Below are 23652 nucleotides of genomic sequence, written 5' to 3'. Positions count from 1 at the left end.
TATTATTGTACTGCTGCCATAAAGTTAACAAATTTCAAGACGTACGCCAGTGATATTAAACATGATTCTGATTCCTCCCCTTTCTTCTATGGTCCAATCTCCTCTCCTTCCTTCTCCTGCCCTTTACCTTCCCACCAACATGGCTTCATCTACCACTTTCTAGCTAGTCCCCTTCCCTCTCCCCACCTTTTTATTCTGGCACTTTCCACCCTCCATTCTACTGCTGAAGAAGGCTCTCAGCTGGAAATGTCAGCTGTTTATTAATTTCCATAGATGCTGCCTGACCTGCTGCGTTCTTCCAGCATTTAGTATGTGTTACACAAATACGATGCTATGTGTGCTAAATCCGGGAAACAAAACTCAGCAGTCTGGTCACATTCAACCATGAATAAAGGTTGACAATTAACCAATTAACAAGGAAGTTCCACAGACATCCCGGTCCTCACAACACTGGGACCCAACTTGTGACTCTGCAAGACAAGGACAAAGCATTAAAATTGAATTGAATTGACTATTACTTACATCCTTCATATACATGAGGAGTAAAAATCTTTACGTTAAGTGTGATGTGCGATTTATAGTAATTTGTAATAAATAGTATGTACAACAAGATAATCAATATAACATAGAAATACAATTGTATCAGCATTAATTAATTGGTCTGATGGCCTGGTGGAAGAAGCTGTCCCGGAGCCTGTTGGTCCTGGCTTTAATGTTGCAGTACCATTTCCCGGTTGATAGCAGCTGGAACAGTTTGTGGTTGGGGTGACTCAGGTCCCCAATGATCCTTTGGGCCCTTTTTACATACCTGGCTTTGTAAATGTCCTGAATAATGGGAGGTTCACAACTACAGATGCGCTGGGCTGTCTGCACCACTCTCTGCTGAGTCCTGCGATTGAGGAAAGTACAGTCCCATACCAGGCACTTCAGCCAGAAGTGCTGCACATTTCAGCCAACTCTGCTCCTTGGAGGGTCATGAGCTGAGAAGCCAGCCTTCAGCCAATTTCCTTCAGCTGTAGGATATCGAGAAACAGGCAGGGGCAGGATCAGAATCAGAACCAGGTTTATTATCACTGGCATGTGACATGAAATTTGTTAACTTAGCAGCAGCAGCAGTTCAATGCAATACATAATCTAGCAGAGAGAGGGGAAAAATAAAATAAAACATAATAATAAATAAACAAGTAAATCAATTACGTATATTGAATAGATTATTAAAAATGTGCAAAAACAGAAATACTGTATTTTTTTTTAAATGATGTAGTGTGCTAAGCTTCAATGTCCATTTAGGAATCGAATGGCAGAGGGGAAGAAACTGTTCCTGAATCACTGAGTGTGTGCCTTCAGGCTTCTGTATCTCCTACCTGACGGTAACAGTGAGAAAAGGGCATGCTCTGGGGGCTGGAGATCCTTAATAATGGACGCTGCCTTTCTGAGACAGCACTCTCTAATGATGTCCTGGGTACTATTGCTATCTTAGCTCAAGTACTGAAAACGTGTGCCTGAGAGCCACGTTTGTATACTGTAGCCACAAACACTGGTTCTGTGAAGATCCAAAATTGCTCGGGCATACCTTGGCCACAATTGAACGATCTGTTTGTTCAGCTTAAACACATAGGCTGGTTTCTCACGAGGTACTCAGGATGTTTCGGGCGAAAGAGTGTGAGTGCCAAATGGAGTCATTGCAGCATTATAAAGAGACTTCCATTGAGCAGGAACTTAGTGCAAAGCCCTGTCCGTCTCCACATTGCCGTGCTGGGAACGGGTTGAGGGATTAGACCCACTAACACGACTGAAACACTGAAGTACTCAAGGCAATCTCATCGCTGAGGGATCAGTGTGAACTGAGGCAATGTGCAGTGAGTGCCCGTGTAGAAAGGATGGGACATGGAGCTTGGGGCTGCTCTCTGGCTGGCGAAGTGACTGGGGAACTGGTGACACCTGCTCCATGTTTCTTCCAACACCCCCAGAGATCTCGCTATGGTAAGAAGTTCAGTGCTGTTGCTGGCTACTGTGCTTGATACTGGCACAACAATGCACAACCCCAATGATATCTTTTTTAAGAATAGAGTGGAGTGTGTTTGGACTCTGGTAGTATAACAATCGGTGCCCTGCATTAACACAGGGTTACCTGTACACAGTGATAGAAAGGATCACTTACACTGTTGATGTATGGAACTCGCACGTGCATAACCAGCTCAAAGAAGCTTTGCTTATTCTACAAGCAGCAGTAAATTCTAAAACTTATTGCAGTTTGATCTGCCTTTCCCGCACAGCTCAGGCATGGGAGGAATATGTGCAACAATTACATAGAAGTTGTTGCCTTATAGAACAAGGCAGCCAAACTGATTTAAGCCAATGCACCTTTTTAAACTACCAGCCTGTCATGACTGCTCTCTATATAATTGAAAGGGTTCCTTTATAGTAACTCAGCATTGAATTATCATTGCTAGTCAATAATTGCGAATAATATGTTAGTTTAAGTTTGTTAACATCACCAATCTGCTGGAGAGACAGAGCAGGTCAACGTCTGTTGACGTTTTTACCTGAAATGTGGACAATCCCTCTCTTCCCACAGAGGCTGCTTGACCTGCTGAGATCTTCCAGCAGATTGTTTATTGCTGTAGATTCCAGCAACTTCTATTTGTTCTCGACCTGTAATGCACTGTACAACAAAATCTCTAATTTTGACTACATTGAATATCCTGTGTATTTATGTTAGTGACAAATAATTAACTTGATATTGACCTTGTAAATATTCGTCTCATTTTAATGTTCACAGGATGCTGAAATGTACCAAATGAGTTCTGATATTGTACAACTGTATTTCTCTAAAATGTCTTGATTTTTGCCCGTTTGGCACAGTTAATCAGATAGAGATTAATGTATTTTAACTTTTAAAATATGCATATCGAAATGTTTATTGTTGATCATTTTGAGATAATATTGGTCTTTGTTTTGTCTTACGAAAAGCTTCCGAACACAAAGTGCATGTTGCAATGGAATTGGATGTAATGCATTGATTGCGGAGGTCGGATGAGTCGTTTCCAATGTGTAATCGGTACCCGCTGGTTAGTACATGACACAGGCTATAAACGGGAAAAAGTTACAGGTATTTGCCGAAGCGATCGCTCGGCTTTCCGATTAATCCACCGCATGATCAACTCTCGATTACTCCCGCCTGCCCGAATTCGAAATGAACTTTGCACGTCGATCGTTAAGCGTCATAGGAAGGACGTTCCTGATTAGCTGGAGCGAGTTACGAGCGTGGTTACGTTGGAGAGCGTGCGGAGCGATGGCCATGGCGACCTGGTGCTGGGGCACGCGAGCGCTGCGGAGTGGCGGCCGCTTCCTGTTGGCCCGGCCCGGCGGCAGGTGAGGGAGGGCGCGGGGTTGTTCGGGCCATGGAGCCCTTTCTCGGTCGCATTTACACATCGTGTCCTGGGCAGGAACCCGGTGATTATTGCCGGCCTGCCCACGAATCCCACCATCCAAGCCGCCTGCTTCCGACCTTGTCCTTTTCTTTCCGCTTCATTTCTGGGATACTGGCCTTTGATTTCAGTCCCGTACCCCCGGTTCAAACTGAATAGTTACTACCTTCATATGCCTTCGGGGTTGCTTAATATTGCATCAGTATAGCTGCTGCTCCGTCACTGTTTTGGCAATTGGCAGCATAATACTAAACCAGCTTGTAATCCATCTGATCTTCAAAAAATTATTTAGTTAGTTGTTTCTGAAAGGCCATCATATTAGCCCATCGTAAGAGAAAATTTATTTTCTCTGTTTCTATTGACTTTTAAACTATTAATAGAAACATAGAAAATAGGTGCAGGAGTAGGCCATTCGGCCCTTCAAGCCTGCACCGCCATTCAGTATGATCATGGCTGATCATCCAACTCAAAACCCTGTACCTGCTTTCTCTCCATACCCCCGATCCCTTTAGCCACAAGGGCCATATCTAACTTCCTCTTAAATATAGCCAATGAACCGGCCTCAACTATTTCCTGTGGCAGAGAATTCCACAGATTCACCACTCTCTGTGTGAAGAAGTTTTTCCTCATCTCGGTCCCAAAAGGCTTCCCCTTTATCCTTAAACTGTGACCCCTCATTCTGGACTTCCCCAACATCGGAAACAATCTTCCTGCATCTAGCCTGTCCAATCCCTTTAGAATTTTATATGTTTCAATAAGATCCCCCCTCAATCTTCTAAATTCCAGTGAGTATAAGCCTAGTCGATCCAGTCTTTCTTCATATGAAAGTCCTGCCATCCCAGGAATCAATCTGGTGAACCTTCTCTGTACTCCTTCTATGGCAAGAATGTCCTTCCTCAGATTAGGGGACAAAACTGCTCACAATACTCTAGGTGCGGTCTCACCAAGGCCTTGTACAACTGCAGTAGAACCTCCCTGCTCCTGTACTCAAATCTTTTGCTATGAATGCCAGCATACCATTTGCCTTTTTCACCGCCTGCTGTACCTGCATGCCCACCTTCAATGACTGGTGTACAATGAAACCCAGGTCTCGTTGCATCTCCCCTTTTCCTAATCAGCTACCGTTCAGTTAATAATCTGTTTCCCTGTTCTTGCAACCAAAGTGGATAACCTCACATTTATCCACATTAAATTTCATCTGCCATGAATTTGCCCACTCACCTAACCTATCCAAGTTACCCTGCATCCTCTTAGCATCCTCCTCACAGCAAACACCGCAGCCCAGTTTCGTGTCATCCGCAAACTTGGAGATGCTGCATTTAATTCCCTCGTCTAAATCATTAATATATATTGTAAACAACTGGGGTCCCAGCACTGAACCTTGTGGTACCCCACTAGTCACTACCTGCCATTCTGAAAAGGTCCTGTTTACTCCCACTCTTTGCTTCCTGTCTGCCAACCAATTCTCTATCCACATCAATACCATACCCCCAATACCGTGTGCTTTAAGTTTGCACACTAATCTTCTGTGTGGGACTTTGTCAAAAGCCTTTTGAAAATCTAAATATACCACATCCACTGGCTCTCCCCTATCCACTCTACTAGTTACATCTTCAAAAAATTCTATAAGATTTGTCAGACATGATTTTCCTTTCACAAATCCATGCTGACTTTGTCCGATAATTTCCCCTCTTTCCAAATGTGCTGTTATCACATCTTTGATAACCGACTGTAGCTTTTTCCCCACCACCAATGTCAGACTAACCGGTCTATAATTCCCCAGTTTCTCTCTCCCTTTTTTAAAAAGTGGGGTTACATTAGCCACCCTCCAATCCTCAGGAACTAATCCAGAATCTAAGGAGTTTTGAAAAATTATCACTAATGCATCCACTTATTTCTTGGGCTACTTCCTTAAGCACTCTGGGATGTAGACCATCTGGCCCTGGGGATTTATCTGCCTTTAATCCCTTCAATTTACCTAACACCACTTCCCTACTAACATGTATTTCCCTCAGTTCCACCATCTCACTAGACCCTCGGTCCCTTACTATTTCTGAAAGATTATTTATGTCCTCCTTAGTGAAGACAGAACCAAAGTAGTTATTCAGTTGGTCTGCCATGTCTTTGTTCCCTATGATCAATTCACCTGTTTCTGACTGTAAAGGACCTACATTTGTCTTGACCAATCTTTTTTTTTTCACGTATCTATAAAAGCTTTTACAGTCAGTTTTTATGTTCCCTGCCAGCTTTCTCTCATAATCTTTTTTCCCTTTTGTAATTAAGCCCTTTTTGCTCCTCTGCTGATCTCTGAATTTCTCCCAGTCCTCAGGTGTGCCGCTTTTTTTGGCTAATTTTTATGTTTCTTCTTTGGACTTGATACTATCCCTAATTTCCCTTGTCAGCCACGGGTGCACTACCTTCCCTGGTTTATTCTTTTGCCAAACTGGGATGAACAATTGTTGCAGTTCATCCATGCAATCTTTAAATGCTTGCCATTGCATATCTACCGTCAATCCTTTAAGTATCATTTGCCAGTCTATCTTAGCTAATTCACGTCTCATACCTTCAAAGTTACCCTTCTTTAAGTTCAGAACCTTTGTTTCTGAATTAACTATGTCACTCTCCATCTTAATGAAGAATTCCACCATATTATAGTCACTCTTACCCAGGGGGCCTCGCACGACAAGATTGCTAACTAACCCTTCCTCATTGCTCAATACCCAATCTAGAATGGCCTGCTCTCTAGTTGGTTCCTCGACATGTTGGTTCAGAAAACCATCCCGCATACATTCCAGGAAATCCTCTTCCTCAGCACCCTTACCAATTTGGTTCACCCAATCTATATGTAGATTGAAGTCACCCATTATAACTACTGTTCCTTTATTGCACGCATTTCTAATTTCCTGTTTAATGCCATCCCCAACCTCACTACTACTGTTAGGTGGCCTGTACACAACTCCCACCAGCATTTTCTGCCCCTTAGTGTTATGCAGCTCTACCCATATCGATTCCACATCCTCCAGGCGAATGTCCTTCCTTTCTATTGCGTTAATCTCCTCTCTAACCAGCAATGCTACCCCACCTCCTTTTCTTTCCTGTCTATCCCTCCTGAATATTGAAAATCCCTGGATGTTGAGCTCCCATCCTTGGTCACCCTGGAGCCATGTCTCTGGTGATCCCAACTATATCATATTCATTAATAACTATCTTTAATCTTTACTAAGGTAATTAGTTTTCATTGTGAATAATCTCATTTTGGTAGAAATAATATTTTTAAGTAGTACTTTAATTGGGTTGTGTGTGCTCTTGATTTGGTACTGGTCTGTGTCATTGTCTTTAAAAATGAGGTGAAAGCTATTTAACAAAGTGAGGTCTCATCTGTAATTTATTGCCAGCCTGTATCCTCTTACTTTGTCCATTAACTTAACAAATTTAATGACTATATGAACAAACAATACATTCTACAAAAATGATGTGAGGTTCTACCTTAGTTCTGTTTAATGTCATTGATGAAAACAGCTTTTTACTAATGTTCAAGCTTTATTTGTGGATTAAAGTGAGTAATGTCTGTTTGAATTTCTGTTTTATTTAATGAACTGAAATGAACACATTCTCTAGGTTATTCTGCACTGCTACGCAGCAAAAAAACACAAAACAAAGCTATGAAGATGACCAGAGCAATCCTCAGAATGAAGACAAAGGGGAACTAAGCTCAACTGAGAAAACGCTGATAGAAGAAAAGGCTAAGCTAGAGGAGCAACTCAAGGATCTTACAGTAAGCATCAAATGGCAATATTCAAACTTTTCATTGATGTTTTAGTTATATTTCTACCATGCAAAATGGGCTCAAATCCTTAAACAATCTTTACCAACATATACCTCAGTTTTAAGTAACCACTCTCTTGTAGTTACGTCCTCTTATTCTAGACTGTTCCACTAGAGAAGACATCTACCCTGTGGAATCCCCTTAGTATCTTGTGTGTTTGAATAAGCTTACTCATTTTTTCTAAACTCCAAGAAATATCAGCCCAAATTAATTAGTTTGACTTGGTAGAACACCTCTTGTCCCAAGGATTAGCCTGGTGAATCTCTTTTGTACTGCTCCCAAAGTTATTTCATTTTTCTTCATGTAACTAATCAGACAGGGCTCTTGAGAACTGTAAAATAGCCGTGAAAGAGCTCAGGGTGCAACTTAGAGCTAGAAGGGGGCTTGGCAAATAGGACTGAGGAAAACCCTAAGGTGTAAACAGGAGAATGACTAGGGTGAGGGTAGGGCCGATCAAGGATAACTGTGGAAACCTACCTGGACTCTAAGGAGGTAGTGAAGGTCCTTGATGAATATTTTATCAGTGAGAGGCACCTAGATGTTTGTGAAGACAGTAACAAACAGGCCGATATTTAAAATATGTCAACGTTTCAAAAGAGGATGTGCTGGAACTTCTGAAAAACATTAGAATAGGTAAGTCCCTGGGCCAGATGGGATTTACCTCAGGCAAGGGAAGAGGTGGCTTTGCCTTTGGCAATGGTGTCTGTGTCCTCACTGGCCATAGGGATAGTACCACATGGTTGGAGAGAGGCAAATGTTATTTCGTTGTTCAGGAAAAGAAGTAAGGAAAGGCTTGGGGATTATAGACCAGTGAGTCTTACATCAGTAGTGGGCAAACTAATGGAGAGGAATTTTAGAGACAGGATTTATGTCCCATTATGTTTAGTCAGTATGGCTTTGTGAGGGGCCAGGTTGTGCCCCATGAACCTGATTGAATTCTTTGAGGTTGTGATCAAACAATTTGAAAGTAGAGCAGTGGATGTGGTGTATATCAATTTTAAGTAAGGCATTCGACGAGGTAAGTTTATTCAGGAAGTCAGGAGGCATGAGATCTAGGGAAACTTAGCTGTATGGATAAGCATATAGATGATAGGAAAATAGAGGGTTTTGTAGGAGGGAAGGGGTAGATTGATCTTAGAGTAGGTTAAAAGGTTGGCACAACTCTGTGGGCCAAAGGACCTGTACTGGGCTTTAATGTTCTGTTGAGAGGTGGTAGGTTTAGAGACTACTCCCATATGTGTACTCTTTCCTCTGCTATGCATGATTCCAACCCACAAGGATTCTTGTCACTATTCAGTGTATTTATATCAAGGCTAAGCACTGCTCTGCTGCCTTTCTTGATTAATAACTCCAGTCCACTTCTTTTTCCCTTTCTTTTTTTGCACTATGGTGTAAACCTAGAATCACATTTCTGTAAAAGCTGTTTCATCACACTCATATGTTGCAATCTGCATCAACGTGTAGTAATTGTAATAAGATGGACAACTTTTCAATTACACATTAAGCTTTGATCTTTGTTAATTTATTTACGGCTTTGGATTTGTTCCTGAGTTTTGAATCATCCTACCAGTACCTAAGTCATTGGAATCCCATTCCCTTTGTAGTATTTGTGCTCTGTCACGCATAATAACTTGTATATAATAATGACTTTAATATGTATCATGAACAATGTTATTTATAATAATGACTTGGATGTTGGTCACAGACTTCCAAGCACAAAAACAACTTCCAGCATCACCATCTGTCTCCAGTTTTGGATTCAATTTGTATTAGATTCCATGGGCACAAACCTGACTTCCATGGGGGAAACTATGTCAAATGTTCATGAATTCTACATCAAGTGTTGTCTTTACCTTTACACCTAGCCAAATCTTTGAAGAATTCTGTTAAATTAGGCTGTCCTTAGTTAACTCCTATCTTTCTAGATTGCTCAATGTTTTTCAATAATCTTCCCCACTGCTAACACAGGAATTACTGGTCTGTAATAATTTGGTATATCCCTGCTACCCTTGAATAAAGGAACCACATTTGCAATTCTTCAGTCTTCTGGCAACTCATTTTTGGTCTACAATGATTTTTAAAAACCTGTCGGGTATTTTATCATCACCTTCATTTTGGATATTTTATGGGGAGCCTAGCCTATACACCTTTATGTTCATTAAAACAACTCGCATTTCTTAATATGATGGGCTCTTGGAATAACATCATCTCCCTCCCCGAAATCTCCACAAGTCTCCTTGAAGTTTGTGTAAGTGTTTTAACTATAGCATAATCTTGGCATCTTCACTTTAATTATTGGTTAAGCATACTTGGTTACTATTTTCCTAAGGTAACTTGAGATTCAAATGAATGCAATAATTATGAAAAGCACTTACTTGTTTCTTTCAATCATTTTAAGCGTATACAAGGTTGTGTGTGTGAGTGACAAGCCTTGCCAATTAGCTTAGATTTACACATAACCCCTCAACTATATGCGAAGTCTCAGAATTTGTTGCAAGGCGCAGACATATTGATGGGAGGTACTGGACAAAAGCCTAGGCATCCCAGAAAATCTGGCTGTGCTATATTCTTTCATAATGCAGTTGGGTTGTTTTGCTTTAGGACTGTTATTTCTTTCTAAAATCTCTATTGTAAGTGCAGAAGCTGGCTTTATTTTTGCATATGTATGTTTATTCCAAAGTAGTGATATGATCTATTAATTGTTTCCCCATTTCCTCTCATTTCATTTGAACTCCAGTAACTTATTCTGCTAGAAGCTCTCCAGATAGGAGTTTAGAAAGGGAATTTCATCAGACAGTTTGATACCAGCCAAATACAATTCTGATTGCATGTGTGTGTGTGCGCGCTATACCAGCACACAATTTCAAAACAATGGTCAAGATGAACATTTTATTTTTCTACCTCAGAGTGTTCAGGGTAGATTGTATCCATATCATTGTTTCTGATTGGTTATTGTAATTCAGGTAATTGTTGATTTAATTGGGAATTATGATGTAAAATTCTGTGGATAGTAAGTAATAGAAATGGCTTATTTATTTATTGAGATACAGTGCGTAATATCCCCCTTCTGACCCTTCGAGCTGCGCTGCCCAGCAACTCCCGACTTAACCCTTGTCTAACCACAGGACCAATTATATCAACCAACCAGTACGTCTTTGGACTGTGGGAGGAATCGGGAACACCCCAGGAAACCCATGCAGTCGGTCATGGGGAGAATGTACAAACTCTTTACAGGCAGCAGCAGGAATTGAACCCATGTCGCTGGTACTAAAAAAGTGGCGTGCTTGGAACTATGCTACTGTACCACTGGTATAAAAAAAATTGCAGATTTATGTCTATTTGAGGTTAAACGTGTGGATTCTTTTTTAGGACAAATATAAAAGAGCACTGGCAGATACTGAAAACTTGCGTCAAAGAAGTCAAAAGCTTGTTGAAGAAGCTAAGTTGTATGGTAAGAGATCACAGATTATGTAGTAATTTCACTTGCAGATTGTTATTGGGAATTGTGGAATAATTATTGTACTGGCCTGACAAGTACCTCGGTTACGTGTGTGCCTATAGTTTGGATTAATCAACCTGACGTTACTCGGCATGGGTATTTCCTGTAGGGGATGGATATCCTTTAACTATAATACATCTGAACTTGCTGACATGTGGAAGAGGTACTGACTCGCCATTAATAGATCTTTCAATATTGCTTGTAAATATTGTTCCAGTCCTATTTGCTGAGGCATTGGGGAGAGGCGTTGTTTTGTACTGTCAACTCAAAGTTATTAAGGACCGAATGCTTTTGATTGTCTATGACATTAAGAAATAAAATACTTAAAAAGTTAAAATTTTGGTAAAATTTCAAAAGTACAATGTAAATTGCATTATTAGATTCATAATCAATCACCGTACTCCGCAAACTCCAACATTCTGGTTTGGTGTTATGCTTCTTAGTGTCACGTACCCTGTGACCGGGTTACTGAACCAGCAGTAAATGGTGTTTATTAGTAAACTAAGTAATACAGTACTATAAAATGCAAATATATATAAAACAGGTTAGCAATGATATATACAGAAGTGTGAAAATAGGAATCAAAACCAAGCTCTATCGAAGTCTAGGAGTAGAGTTCAGTTCAGTTTCTCTGGTGCACATTAAACTTCCTAGAGAAATAAGCCACTGGGTGTTCAATTTCGTCCTCGTCTTTCTGCAGCAACACTGCCCCCGCAGCCTCATCACTAACATCCGTTGCTAGGGAGAAGGGTTTTGAAAAGTCAGGCGCTTTTAACACAGGATAGTAGCACAAAATAGTTTTCAGCCTCGCGAAGGCTTGTTGGCAAAGGTCACTCCACACAAATTTTTCTTTCTTTTGTAAGAGGGAGGGCAATATCTGCAAAGTTCTTACAAAACTTCCATAGTACCCCACCATTCCCAGAAACCTTCTCAGAGCTCTCTTATCAGTCGGGACGGGAACTGCTGAAATAGCCTGCACAGGAGCCAGCTGCCCCTGTCCTACCACATACCCCAGCTATGTGACCGTAGTGTGGCCGAACTCACTTTTGGCGAGATTCACTGTGAGATTGGCTTCAGGCAGCTATTTAAACAGTTCCTCCACAGCCACAATGTGCTCGTCCCATGTATCACTCCAGACCACTAAGTCGTCAATGTAAGCCCCTGTGTTCTGTAACCCTTTAATCACTGAGTCAATCATCCTTTGAAATGTCCCTGGAGCGTTTTCCATTCCAAAAGGCAAGACATTATACTCAAAGAACCCTGATGGTGTGACAAATGCTGAAATTTCTCGAGCCCTGTCAGTTAAAGGAACACACCAATACCTTTTTAGTAAGTCAGTCTTCGTGATGTACCTAGCCTTTCCCACTCTATCAATGCAATCATCCACCCTTGGGATAGGATAAGCATCAGTCTTTGTGATGGCATTCACTTTCCTGTAATCTGTACAAAACCTTACACTACCATCAGGCTTTGGGACAACCACACATGGAGATGCCTAGTTCGAGGTAGATCGCCTGATAATACCTGTAGCTAGCATATGTTCAATTTCTTTTTCCACTAGCTTGCTCTTTTCTAAATTCATCCTATAGGGATGTTGCTTAATAGGCTGGGCTGCATTAACAATAACATCATGTACTGCGACCGTACATCTCCGAGGTACATCTGGACATAAATCTGTATGCTAGTTAATTAGTTTTGTCAGCTGTTCTCTCTGCTCAGACTTCAAATGACAGACCTTATGAGCAAAGTTGGTCAAAACAACAAAGTTCTCTAGTCTGGTGGGCACTATATTTATCTTTTCAAAATGCTCTTGCCCCTCATCAGCACTCATTTGTTTTCATGACAGCACTGACTGGTGTGGCCTTAGGATCATGATAAGCTTTCAACATATTAATATGAACTAATTGAGTTGGTTTGCGCCGATTAGGGGTTTCAATAACATAATTCAAAGAATCTATCTTCTTAATTACCTTGTATGAACTTTGGAATCTCGCCTGCAGGGGGTTGGTCACCAAGGGAAATAAAACCAGGACCTTATCACCAACCTGAAACACCTGTTCTCATGCTTGTTTGTCATACCACTGCTTCATTTTGACTTGGGAGTCTTGGAGATTTCTCTTTGCAAGGTCACATTTCTTAATAAGCCTCTCACGGAATTTCAAAACATAGTCAATCACATTGACATGCACTGTCAGGTTAAACCATTTCTCTTTAAGTAGGGACAGAGGTCCCTTGGGCCTATGACCGAAAACAAGCTCAAATGGGCTGAACCCCAGCGACCCCTGAACCGTGTCCCTCACTGCGAACAGCAAGCGGGGTAATCCATCATCCCAGTCTCTAATATTCTCCTGGCAGTAGGTTTTTATCATGTTTTTCAGTCGAGTGAAACCGCTCCAAAGTCCCTTGGGACTCCAGGTGGTATGCAGAGGACAAAATATGTTTAACTCCCATCTCAGACATCATCCGTTGGAATGTACTCCCCTGATTGGTCTGAATCTCTTTAGGCAATCCTACCATAGTGAAAAACTTAACAAGTGCCTTTACCACAGTGTGAGTTTATATGCTCCCCAGAGGTACAGCCTTCAGGAATCTAGAGGCAGCACACATAATAGTCAGTACATACTGATGCCCAGCCATGGTCTTAGGCAAGGGACCCACACAATCTGCGATGACGCGGGAGAAAGGTTCCCCGAAGGCAGGTAACGGCTGAAGAGGTGCCTTTAGGAATGACCTGATTTGGCTTTCCTACCACCTGACGTGTAACTCCTCTTACTATAATCAATAATGTCCTTCCTCATATTTGGCCAGTAGAATTCTCTCATAACCCTATCTATCGTTTTTCTTACTCCAAAATGTCCACCTAGGGGTATCTTGTGGGCCAGGTTCAATATTTCGTCCCGATAAACCTTCAGAACTACCACCTGGTGTACAATCGCCCAATCCTCATCTGTAGGCACTGTAGCCGGTCTCCACTTTCTCATTAATACTCCCTCTTTAATGTAGAATCCCACTGGTTCCTTTTTAATTCCCTCCTCCAAGAGAGCTGTCTCCTTCAAAGCCACAAGTTCCTCATCTTTCCTCTGTTCCCTCACAAATTCTTTCCTCGATAATGGTAAATCCATCTCGTCCCTCTTTATCTTCTCAACTTCACTGTCCTCTAACCCCTTCTTTCTTTTCAAATTTTTTTTATTGTTACTATCCAAAAGTAGCACAAGTACATCGAAATAACAACACTTACAATGCCTCATAAAAGAGGAAATTATCTTAAGGATTGAAAATTGTGAATAAAAAAAACCCTACTAAGCAAGAAAAGTGAGGAGAAAAAAAGAAACCCATTGGAGGTACAACGCCGGAGCCATGCGTCATACAAAAAGCTTCTAAAAATAAACATCAAACCGCCAACAAGGAAAAAAGATATATCAAAAAAATTTATATTTAGATCGTGGAGAAAATCTATTAGTTAACTGAAATGATAATAATGAGCAAATGAGCCCCATCTCTTCTCAAAATCAAATAAAGGTTCAAACGTTCGACTTCTAATTTTCTTCAAGCTAAGTCACAGCATCACTTGAGAGAACCATTGTGACAAAGTAGGAGCTGATATATCCTTCCATTTCAACAAGATGGCCCTCCTAACTATCAATGTAACAAACGAACGCAATAACATGTTGGTCGGACACAGAAATACCATGGATATTTTGAGGAATTATTCCAAAAAGCACAGTCAATTTATTAGGTTGTAAATTGATTCTGAGTGCTTTAGAAATTGTCGAAAAGACTGACTTCCAAAACTGTTTTAATATAGAACATGACCAGAACATATGTGTCAGTGTAGCTATCTCAGTTTTACATCTATCACAGTACTTGTCAACATTGGGAAATATTTTAGAAAGTCTCTCCTTCATCAAATGGAAACGATGTACAATTTTAAATTGAATCAGTGCATGACTAGCACAGATCAAAGAAGAGTTAACCAGCTTCAGAATCCGTGTCCAATCCTCCCATATAAAAGTCAAATTGAGCTCCTTCTCCCAATCCTGTTTAATCTTAAGTAAAGGACGCTTATCCCATTGTAATAATAAATTATAAATTCTTCCAACAGAACCTTTCAACGAGGGGTTCATATTCATAATAGTATCTTAACAAGTCAGCCTCCAATATGTAAGGAAAATTACTTAAATATTTTTGTAAAAAATGTCTAACTTGAAGATATTGTAAAAAGTGTGAATATGAGAGAGAATACTTATCGACTAATTGTTCAAAAGACATCAATCTGCCTTCTTTAAATAAATCCAAAAAAGAATTAATACCTTTATTTTTCCAAAGTAAAAAAATAGGATCACTCCAAGAAGGTTTAAAACAGTAATTACGATAAATTGTACTACAAAGTTTAAATTTTTTAAGATTAAAAAAAATTGCGGAACTGGATCCAAATTTGTAAAGAGTGCTTAACCACAGGATATAGATTTAAATTAGCAACTTTAGCTTATTGTATAGGTAGAGCAACTCCTAATAACCAAAGTTAAATAAAACTGTTTCACGGCTCTCAGTTCCAGGTCAACCCAAATTGGCCGATCATTCCTATCATCCCTATGTAACCAAAAGGACATATACTGCAAATTAACAGCCCAATAATACTCTTAGATTAGGCAAAGCAAGACCTCCGTCCTTTTTCAACTTTTGCAAGTGACATTTACCAATTCTTGGTCTTTTATTATCCCAAATAAAAGATAGAATAATAGAATCAATCTGATCAAAAAACTTCTTAGTCAAAAAAAAGGAATATTCTGGAAAAAAAATATAAAAATTTTGGTAAAATCATCATTTTAACTACATGAATACGACCAACAAGTGAAAATGTAAGTGGGCTCCATCTACTAAAGGAATACTTCATAGAGTCCACTAAAGGAGGGAAATTGGCTTTATAAAGATCATTTTTTTTTAGTAATTATAACACCTAAATATCTAAAAGAATCTGTAACTTTAAAAGGAATATTATCATATATAGAGACAGATTCATTTAAAGGAAGTAATTCACTTTTACTAAAGTTTATATCCTGAAAAGTCTCCAAATTTATCAAATAATTTTAGCAAAGCAGGAATAGATTCTTCAGGCTTAGAGATATATATATATATATATATATATATATATATACCAATAAATCATCAGCGTAAAGAGAGATCTTGTGCATGGTCTCATTCACAAAAATCCCTTGAATATTTTCGGCTTCACGAAAAGCAATAGCAAGGGGTTCTAATACTAAGTTGAATAACAAAGGACTTAATGGACAACCTTGTCTTGCCCCTGTGATAGCTGAAAAAAAGGAGACCTACAGTTATTAGTGACAACAGTAGCAATAGGAGCTTTATATATAATTTTAATCCAATTATTAAAATTAATACCAAAACCAAATTTTTCTAAAACATTAAATAAATATTTGCATTCAACTCGATCAAATGCTTTTTCAGCAACCAAGGATATATCGCATTGTGGAGTTTTAGAAGAAGGTGAATATATAATGTTAAATAATCTCTGAACATTTGAGAAAGAATAACGACCCTTTATAAAGCCTGTTTGATCTTTAAAAATGATTTTACCCAAAGTACTCTCCAACTGATTGGCCATTATCTTTGAGAGAATCTTAACATCAGCATTCAATAATGAAATAGGTCTGTATGAGGCACAATCAGTAGGATCTTTATCCTTTTTGAGAATTAGAGAAATAGAAGCTTCATAAAAAGTAGAGGGTAAATCACTTTTCACAAAAGATTCTTTAAACATCTCCAACATATATGGAGAAAGCAATTTTCCAAATTTTTAATAAAATTCTACAGGATAACCATCACGTCCCAGGGCCTTACCAGATCGCATTGAAAAAATAGCTTTATGAATTTCGGATACAGTAATTTGGGCATCAAGAGTTTTTTTGATCCTCAGCAGAAATTTTAGGAAAAGCAATCTTTCGTAAAAAAGCATTCATTTCAGAAGAGTCTACTGGACTTTGAGATTTATAAAGTTCAGTATAAAAATCTTGAAAAATCTTATTAATTTCTTCATAATCCCAAGCCAGGATATCATCATTTCTATGAATTTTCAAAATTTGCCTCTTGGCTCCAGCTGATTTTAATTGAGATGCAAGTAGTTTATTATTTTTATCTCCAAACATATAAAATTGGCTCTTTAACTTAAGTAGATAACCTTCAATTGGATGAGTTAATAATAGGTTATATTGTGATTGAAGTTCCACCCTTTTTTAAAAATAAGTCAATATTAGGGGAAGTTGCATAGATATTATCTAAATCTTTAATTTGTCTTAAAATTTTACCTAATTCTGCTTTAGTCTGTTTTTTTAGTTGAATAAGAAATAATCTGACCACGTAAAAATGCTTTGAATGTATCCCATATAATTAATTTAGACATACCTCCTATATCATTAAAAAGAAAAAATTCTTTTATCTGGCTTTCGATAAAACTGATGAAGTCAGAGTTTTGCAATAAAGTTTTGCCAAAAATGACATTGTCAAATTCAAAGGGCAAACGCAAAGGCGCATGATTGGATATAGTAATAGCGTCATATTCACAGTTTTTAACATTAGGCAAAAGACGGGATCAACTATAATATAATCAATCCTCGAATATTTTTTATAAACATATGAAAATAAAGAATATTCTCTTATCAGGGTGTAAATGCCTCCATAATTCGATCAACCCAAAATCGGTCAAAAAGGAGTTAATAACTGACGCAGAACGATTTGGAAGTCGTTGATTAGTTGAGCTCTTATCAATCATAGGATTTAAACAACAGTTAAAATCCCCACCCATTATCAACATATACTCATTTAAATCTGGCAGTAAAGCAAATATTTTTTTTTTAAAAAGGATCATCTAAATTAGGACCATACAAATTAACCAAAACAACCTTTCTATTACAAATCACTCCTTTAACAATTAAAAATCTACCATTAGAATCTGATTCAATATCCTCGAGTAAATATATTAGATTTAATAAAGATAGACACGCACTTAGTTTTGCTCTGAGAAGGAGCATGGAGTTGTATTCCATTCCACCAGCGGAAAAATCTATTTTGATCTCCGCCTTGATATGCGTCTCCTGAGCAAAAATTATATCAGGTTGGAATCGATTAATAATTTTAAGTCTTTTTTTGTTTAATAGGATGATTCCAACCATGTACATTCCAACTTATTACATTAATCCGTTTAACTGCCATACTATAATTTTATTCCAATTTACTTTATACATGCGCAGAACACATACCAATACGGGATTATCAAAGATGGCGGTGATGAAGAATACAGCCATATAGAAAACACGCATGCTCCGGAACCACCCAATGGGGAAAAAACTCCTAACTCTAAACCCACCCACCCTCCCAAAAGCCCGATAAAAAGGCAAGTGAATTAAGATAGATGCGGTCATGGGCTGCTCTGTCGGTCTCATCTCTCCCTCCCCCCAGACAGTACACAAAAAAAAATGACCTTGCAAGAAAGACAGTAACGTCTCGACAAAGGAGAGTGTTTACATTCCATCATACATTAAACAAAAATGAACCAAAATAATATAATCTCTTAGAGGGAAAAGCTAGCGCCATCTTAAGTTTAGCTTTAAATCCCTAAGAAAACTTTAAATTCGTTTAAATAGAACATAAAAAAGGTTAATAGTATACTTAACCGAACTAAATTTAGGAAAATATTAATTAGTAATATCATAGTAACTAAACCCTCCCAGATATATATATATAAAGAAACCCTATTGGTAGAAAAAAAACTACCAGTTAGTAATTCAAGAAACAACAAAAAAAACATCAAGCCAAATAGATAAAAGGAACAAATCCTTTTATCCTCTTTTCTCAGTCAAATATGTAATTAACCATTTAAACAGTCAAACTTGAACCGTAAATCTTCTTTCCAAAAAAAAAATCCAATAGGGTGTAATGATGAGCAGGTTTTCTTCTTTTATTAATCTGTCAATGAAATACCCAAATAGCCTTCATATATCTTTTTGAAATGTGAGTAATATACAGATAATCAAACAGCTTTTCATATAGTTCATTCGGTAGTACTGTCGATGGCGGTGACAGGTATAGCCTGGACAAAATCCAGTGCAGCTTTTGGGTCAAAGAAAGTATGTGGGGAAGAATTAGGAGGAAAAACTTTAATTCTTGTCGGGTAACTCAAAGAGGGAAATAGTTTCTTATCATATGCTTGTTTCATTACCAAAGCAAATCTTGCTCTTTGTTCCATTACTTCTCTCAGATAATCTTCATAAAAACGAAGCTCAGACTCATTGAATTTGAAAACTCTCTGTTTTCTTGCCTGTCGCATTATTTGATCTTTAATTTTAAAGTGATGACAACAAACCAAAATAAATCTTGGTCTGGTTGAGTCTTTAAATTTCGAAGTGGACAGCCTGTGCACTCTTTCAATAGCAGACAGCTGTGATAAAATAGTCGGAAATAGATCATGAACGAGCTTACCAAAGTAAACCGTTAAGTCTCCATTTTCAGCTCCTTGCAGTCCAACGATTCGTATGTTGTTTCAGTGAGACCTGGTTTCCAGGTCAATAATCTTATTACGATATTTTTCCAAACGGGTTGTAGTTTCAGACAGTTTTTGCTTAGTTAACTTCAATTCCTCTTCATGTTTAGTAACTTGAGTTTCCACATCTTTAAGTTTTCCCAGAAATAACTTCATTTCATTATTATTCTTTTCCAGTTGATCTTTAATTGCCTTATTCTGATCCTGAATTGATTTCAGTGTATGAACGATATCTTCAGTCCATGTTGGCATTTCATCAGATCTTTCCTTCGGCATCTTTCCTTTTCCATTACCTTTATCAGTAGGTTCATGCGGATTCTTCCCACTTCACGTAGACATAGACATATTACTCCCCTTCAAGAATCAGCAATTAAAAATTTCAAATTCAAAATTACAGCTGGGGGGAGGGAGAGAAAACTAAGAGCAGCACAGAATTAGTGCTACTCCATCGACAGATAAAGGCGGTCTCCTCAAACCCCTTCTGATACAGGGACGGTAAAAACGTCTCAGCTAAATCAACGTCTGCCGCAGCTACATCAGGGTTTGTTTCAGCAGCCCTTCTCGCCATGCTTTGGGTTACTGCGCAAGTGGGATAAACTTCAGAATCTGTAGGTGGGTCCTCAGCACTTACAGGCTTACTCGTGAGCTGAACTGTTGGGAACACGTGTCCCCCCCCCCCCCCCCCCCCCCCGCCAGGCCATTCCCGAGTAAGACATCCACATCACGTATCGGGAGTGCAGACCGCACCCCGATCGTGACTGGTCTGGATACCAACTCACACTTCAAAAATATTTTATGCAGCGGTACTGCCTCGGTCCCTTCTCCAACCCCTTCTATCACCACGTCACCCGTCTCGGTCTCAGCACTGAAATCCAACACACTGCTTAGGATTAAGGACTGAAAAGCCCCAGTGTTTCTCCAGATTCTCACTGGCACTGGGGTTGATCCCTCCTTCACAGATACCAACCCGGTCAAAAGAAATTTCTCCCATCCCTCCTGAGCTCGGCTTGGCTTCTCCTCCTTTAGCGACATTTCAGCCTGCTTAATGCAGGCAGTTGGGGTTGGCCTTTCCTGTCTCTTTCTTTGGAGCTAGACACTTAGATGCTATGTGACCAGCTTTCCCACAATTATAACATGTAAAGCTAGGAAACTTCCTTCCAGTCTGCTTTTCCTCCTCCTTACCCTTTCCACTAGTCCCTGGCTTACTCTCTGACTTAGCCGGTGGGCTTTCTCTACCATCCCCACTACCCCTCTGGTAGCTCTTACTTGGGGAAAACTTTACCTTATGGGTTAAGGCGTATTCATCTGCTAACTTGGCAGATTCTGATATGGACTTAATCTTCTTCTCCAGATATTATCCGGAACACAACTTTTAAATTCTTCGATCAGGATAAACTCCCTCAGGTGGCAAAAATCTTTCTCCACCCTTTCTGCAGTGCACCAACAGTCAAAGTACACACACTTCTCGTATGCAAACTCCGTGAACGTCTGATTCCACTGCTTTCTTGAGTCCCTGAACTTTTGTCTATACACCTCGGGCACCAACTCATAAGCCCAAAGTATAGCCTGTTTTGCTTCCTCATAATCATCTGCAACCTCCGCAGACAATGCTGCGTACGCTCGTTAAGTACACTCTGTAACAACACAGCCCACTTATCTCGCGGCCACTTTTGGTTTGCGGCCGCTTTTTCAAAATGCAGGAAGTACCGATCAATGTCCGTCTCCTCAAACGGAGGTACCAACCTAATCTCCTGACTAACATTAAACTTCTCCCCACGGTCTGCCCCGCTATCTACATGTTGCCATCATTCCCTCTGGAATGGTCGCCGTCTTTCTGCCTCCTCTCTTTGCCTTTCTGCTTCCTCTGCATCTAACTTAATTCTCTCTCCAGCCGCATCTCTTCCAGGCGTATCTGGACCTCCCCTTTCCCTACAGGAAAGTGCTCTAACACCTCTGTTTTGAATGTCCTCATCATGACATAATATTCAGCTATCTTCCCTTGTATTTCTGCCTTTGTCATCCCTTTCTTAACCTCCTTGAGTTCCAAGGTCTCCACAACTTCCCACAACTCAGCCTTTTTAGCATTCTTTAAACCTGCGTGGTCTGGTCTTGACAGAAATCCCTCAACATCCATTTCTGCTGTTTTCCTGTTTTTGGTTTTCCACACAACCCCAATCAATTCAACAGCCCCCTCAATTTGATGTTCAGAATCCCGGACTGAGGCCCCAATTTGTCAGGTACCCCGTGACCAGGTTACTGAACCAGCAGAAATGGAATAAGACGTTGGAGTCTGGTATTACTTTAACTAATGGTGTTTATTAGTAAACTAAGTAATACAGTACTATAAAATGCAAATATATGTAAAACAGGTTAGCAATGATATATATACAGAAGTGTGAAAATAGGAATCAAAACCAAGCTCTATCGAAGTCCAGGGGTAAATGAATAGTCTTAAGATGGTGCAGAGTTCAGTTCAGTTTAGTTTAAGTCGAGGTAGTTGCTGTTGGACAGTTGGGGAGAGAGCGCACGAGAAGTGATGCAGTTGCAGGCAAACCTTCCATTGTCTTCTTGTCCTGTTGTGGTCACCAACTGTGAACCCTCCATACCAGGCCAGACCGTTCTTCAGTGGTAGGCTTGTCACCCAGGCGAGAATGGACACACAGAAGCCCCCACCGGTCTGCCTTCACACACTGTGAGCCTCTGATCGATTCCCCCAAATCGATCCTCCAAACCCCCACTTTTGCGTAGGTGCACAATGCTCTTTCAGTGTCCCATGGTGTGTCTGCTTGTATCTCAGAAGACTTGCTTTTTATCTCCCCTGACGGGGTACCAGCCATCCATCAGCTGTCCATCACCTGGTACCACCTTGCCGTCACAGCAGGAATCCACACAAGCAGGCAAAGTGTCCTTGGAGCAACGTAAACAATTATCGAAGAAGCCATAATACTAAATCACTTTCTCTTTCTCGTTATCAGCATCTGCAGCAGGATGCCTCCCCCCCCCCCCCTCCCTTCTCTCTCTCTCTCTCTCTCTCTCGTTAGCAGCATAGTTCACAGGGGGTCAACTCTGGACCCCATCTCAGCCTGGTTTGCTCATCACACCTCACATTAGAAACAGATTAATGTTTTCTCTCCCCAAATTGGCACACGCAACTGATTCATCCATGCTGATTGTGATATGAAACCTGTCAGGGAATCAGGTTTTTTTTTAAAAACTAAAAACATTGGCTACCTGGCAATTAAATTGGGAAAAGCAACAGCAGAATAATAGATACTGCCACTTTAATAAATTTACAATGCTTCCTTTGTTAACGGCAAGAGGAAAATCATCTAGAATTTATTGTACAATTCTCTTTCTAGTGCTTTATAGCCTTTTCTGTACTTTTACTGGCATACTGTCACTGTTTTGATTGTATTTTACCATCTTCTTAGGTATTCAAGGATTCTGTAAGGATCTTTTGGAGGTGGCAGATGTTCTTGAAAAAGCAACAGAGAGTGTACCCAAAGAGGAAATCACTGGAGCGAACCATCACCTTAAGCACCTCTACGAAGGTCTCGTCATGACAGAAGGGCAACTTCAGAAAGTGTTTTCGAAGCATGGCCTTGTCAGACTGAATCCCATTGGAGCCAAGTTTGATCCCTATGAGCATGAAGCTCTTTTCCATAGTCCTGTGGAAGGGAAGGAACCAGGCTCTGTGGCACTCGTGTCCAAGATAGGCTATAAGCTCCATGGACGCACTCTACGACCAGCTTTAGTTGGGGTTGTCAAAGGAGTAGAATAATGGTGATTAGGACTGCCTGGTGCACAGTAATTCTAGAAAGACCATGATAGATCAGATTCTTTGGCTAATGGATTTTTATGTCTGACTGTTTCTGAAGTATTGAAAATGGTACTGAATTCTGCAACGAATAAGGATCTGCGATATGTAAAAGATTTCCCTATTAAAGGTGTGCTGACTTAAAATTAGCTACTTTTTCTGTTTCCGGTATTGATCATCAATATTCAGATATTTATTAAGCATCTCCCAAGTTTAAATGTTGCAATGGCCCACTTGCATTCAGTACCTACACAGAGCTACTTTAATGACAATTATCTGTTGGCAGCAGGCCTCATCTCACTCTTCCCTCCTGATTACACTTACACATCCAGGTTTTTTTGTTACAACAATTTTCATTTCAGACAGGAAGAAAATAGTCCATTTTTCAAAGTGTTCACTTGTATGGCTTTATATTACAAATCTTGGATTAAAGGATATTACATCTTTAAAATTGTGAATTGTACACTGTACAAAATTGAATTTATTTAAATTCTTTTGGAAAATCGATTTATCCTTTGTTGG

General features: G+C 39.7%; 1 protein-coding gene across 1 annotated transcript; it reads left to right on the top strand.

Annotated features, from left to right (window-relative positions):
- Window positions 1–3220: 3220 nt before the first annotated feature.
- Window positions 3221–23279, top strand: grpel1 (GrpE-like 1, mitochondrial). The gene is made up of 4 exons (XM_073043101.1): window positions 3221–3375; window positions 7050–7206; window positions 10627–10708; window positions 22745–23279. Exons 1-4 carry the CDS (start codon window positions 3296–3298, stop codon window positions 23092–23094), a joined length of 669 nt encoding a protein of 222 aa, XP_072899202.1. The 5' UTR covers window positions 3221–3295; the 3' UTR covers window positions 23095–23279.
- The last annotated feature ends 373 nt before the right edge of the window (window positions 23280–23652 follow it).

Source organism: Hemitrygon akajei, chromosome 4 (assembly GCF_048418815.1).
Source record: "Hemitrygon akajei chromosome 4, sHemAka1.3, whole genome shotgun sequence".
In the NCBI taxonomy this organism is placed as follows: domain Eukaryota; kingdom Metazoa; phylum Chordata; class Chondrichthyes; order Myliobatiformes; family Dasyatidae; genus Hemitrygon; species Hemitrygon akajei.
Note: the sequence above shows the minus strand (reverse complement) of the source record. Positions and strands in the feature narration are given on the sequence as shown.

Coding starts and splice junctions, on each gene's coding strand:
- grpel1 (XM_073043101.1), top strand. CDS start 3,296: ATGGCCATGGCGACCTGGTGCTGGGGCACGCGAGCGCTGCGGAGTGGC. Junction 7,207..10,626: donor AGCAACTCAAGGATCTTACA/GTAAGCATCAAA, acceptor ATTCTTTTTTAG/GACAAATATAAAAGAGCACT. Junction 10,709..22,744: donor TGAAGAAGCTAAGTTGTATG/GTAAGAGATCAC, acceptor CCATCTTCTTAG/GTATTCAAGGATTCTGTAAG.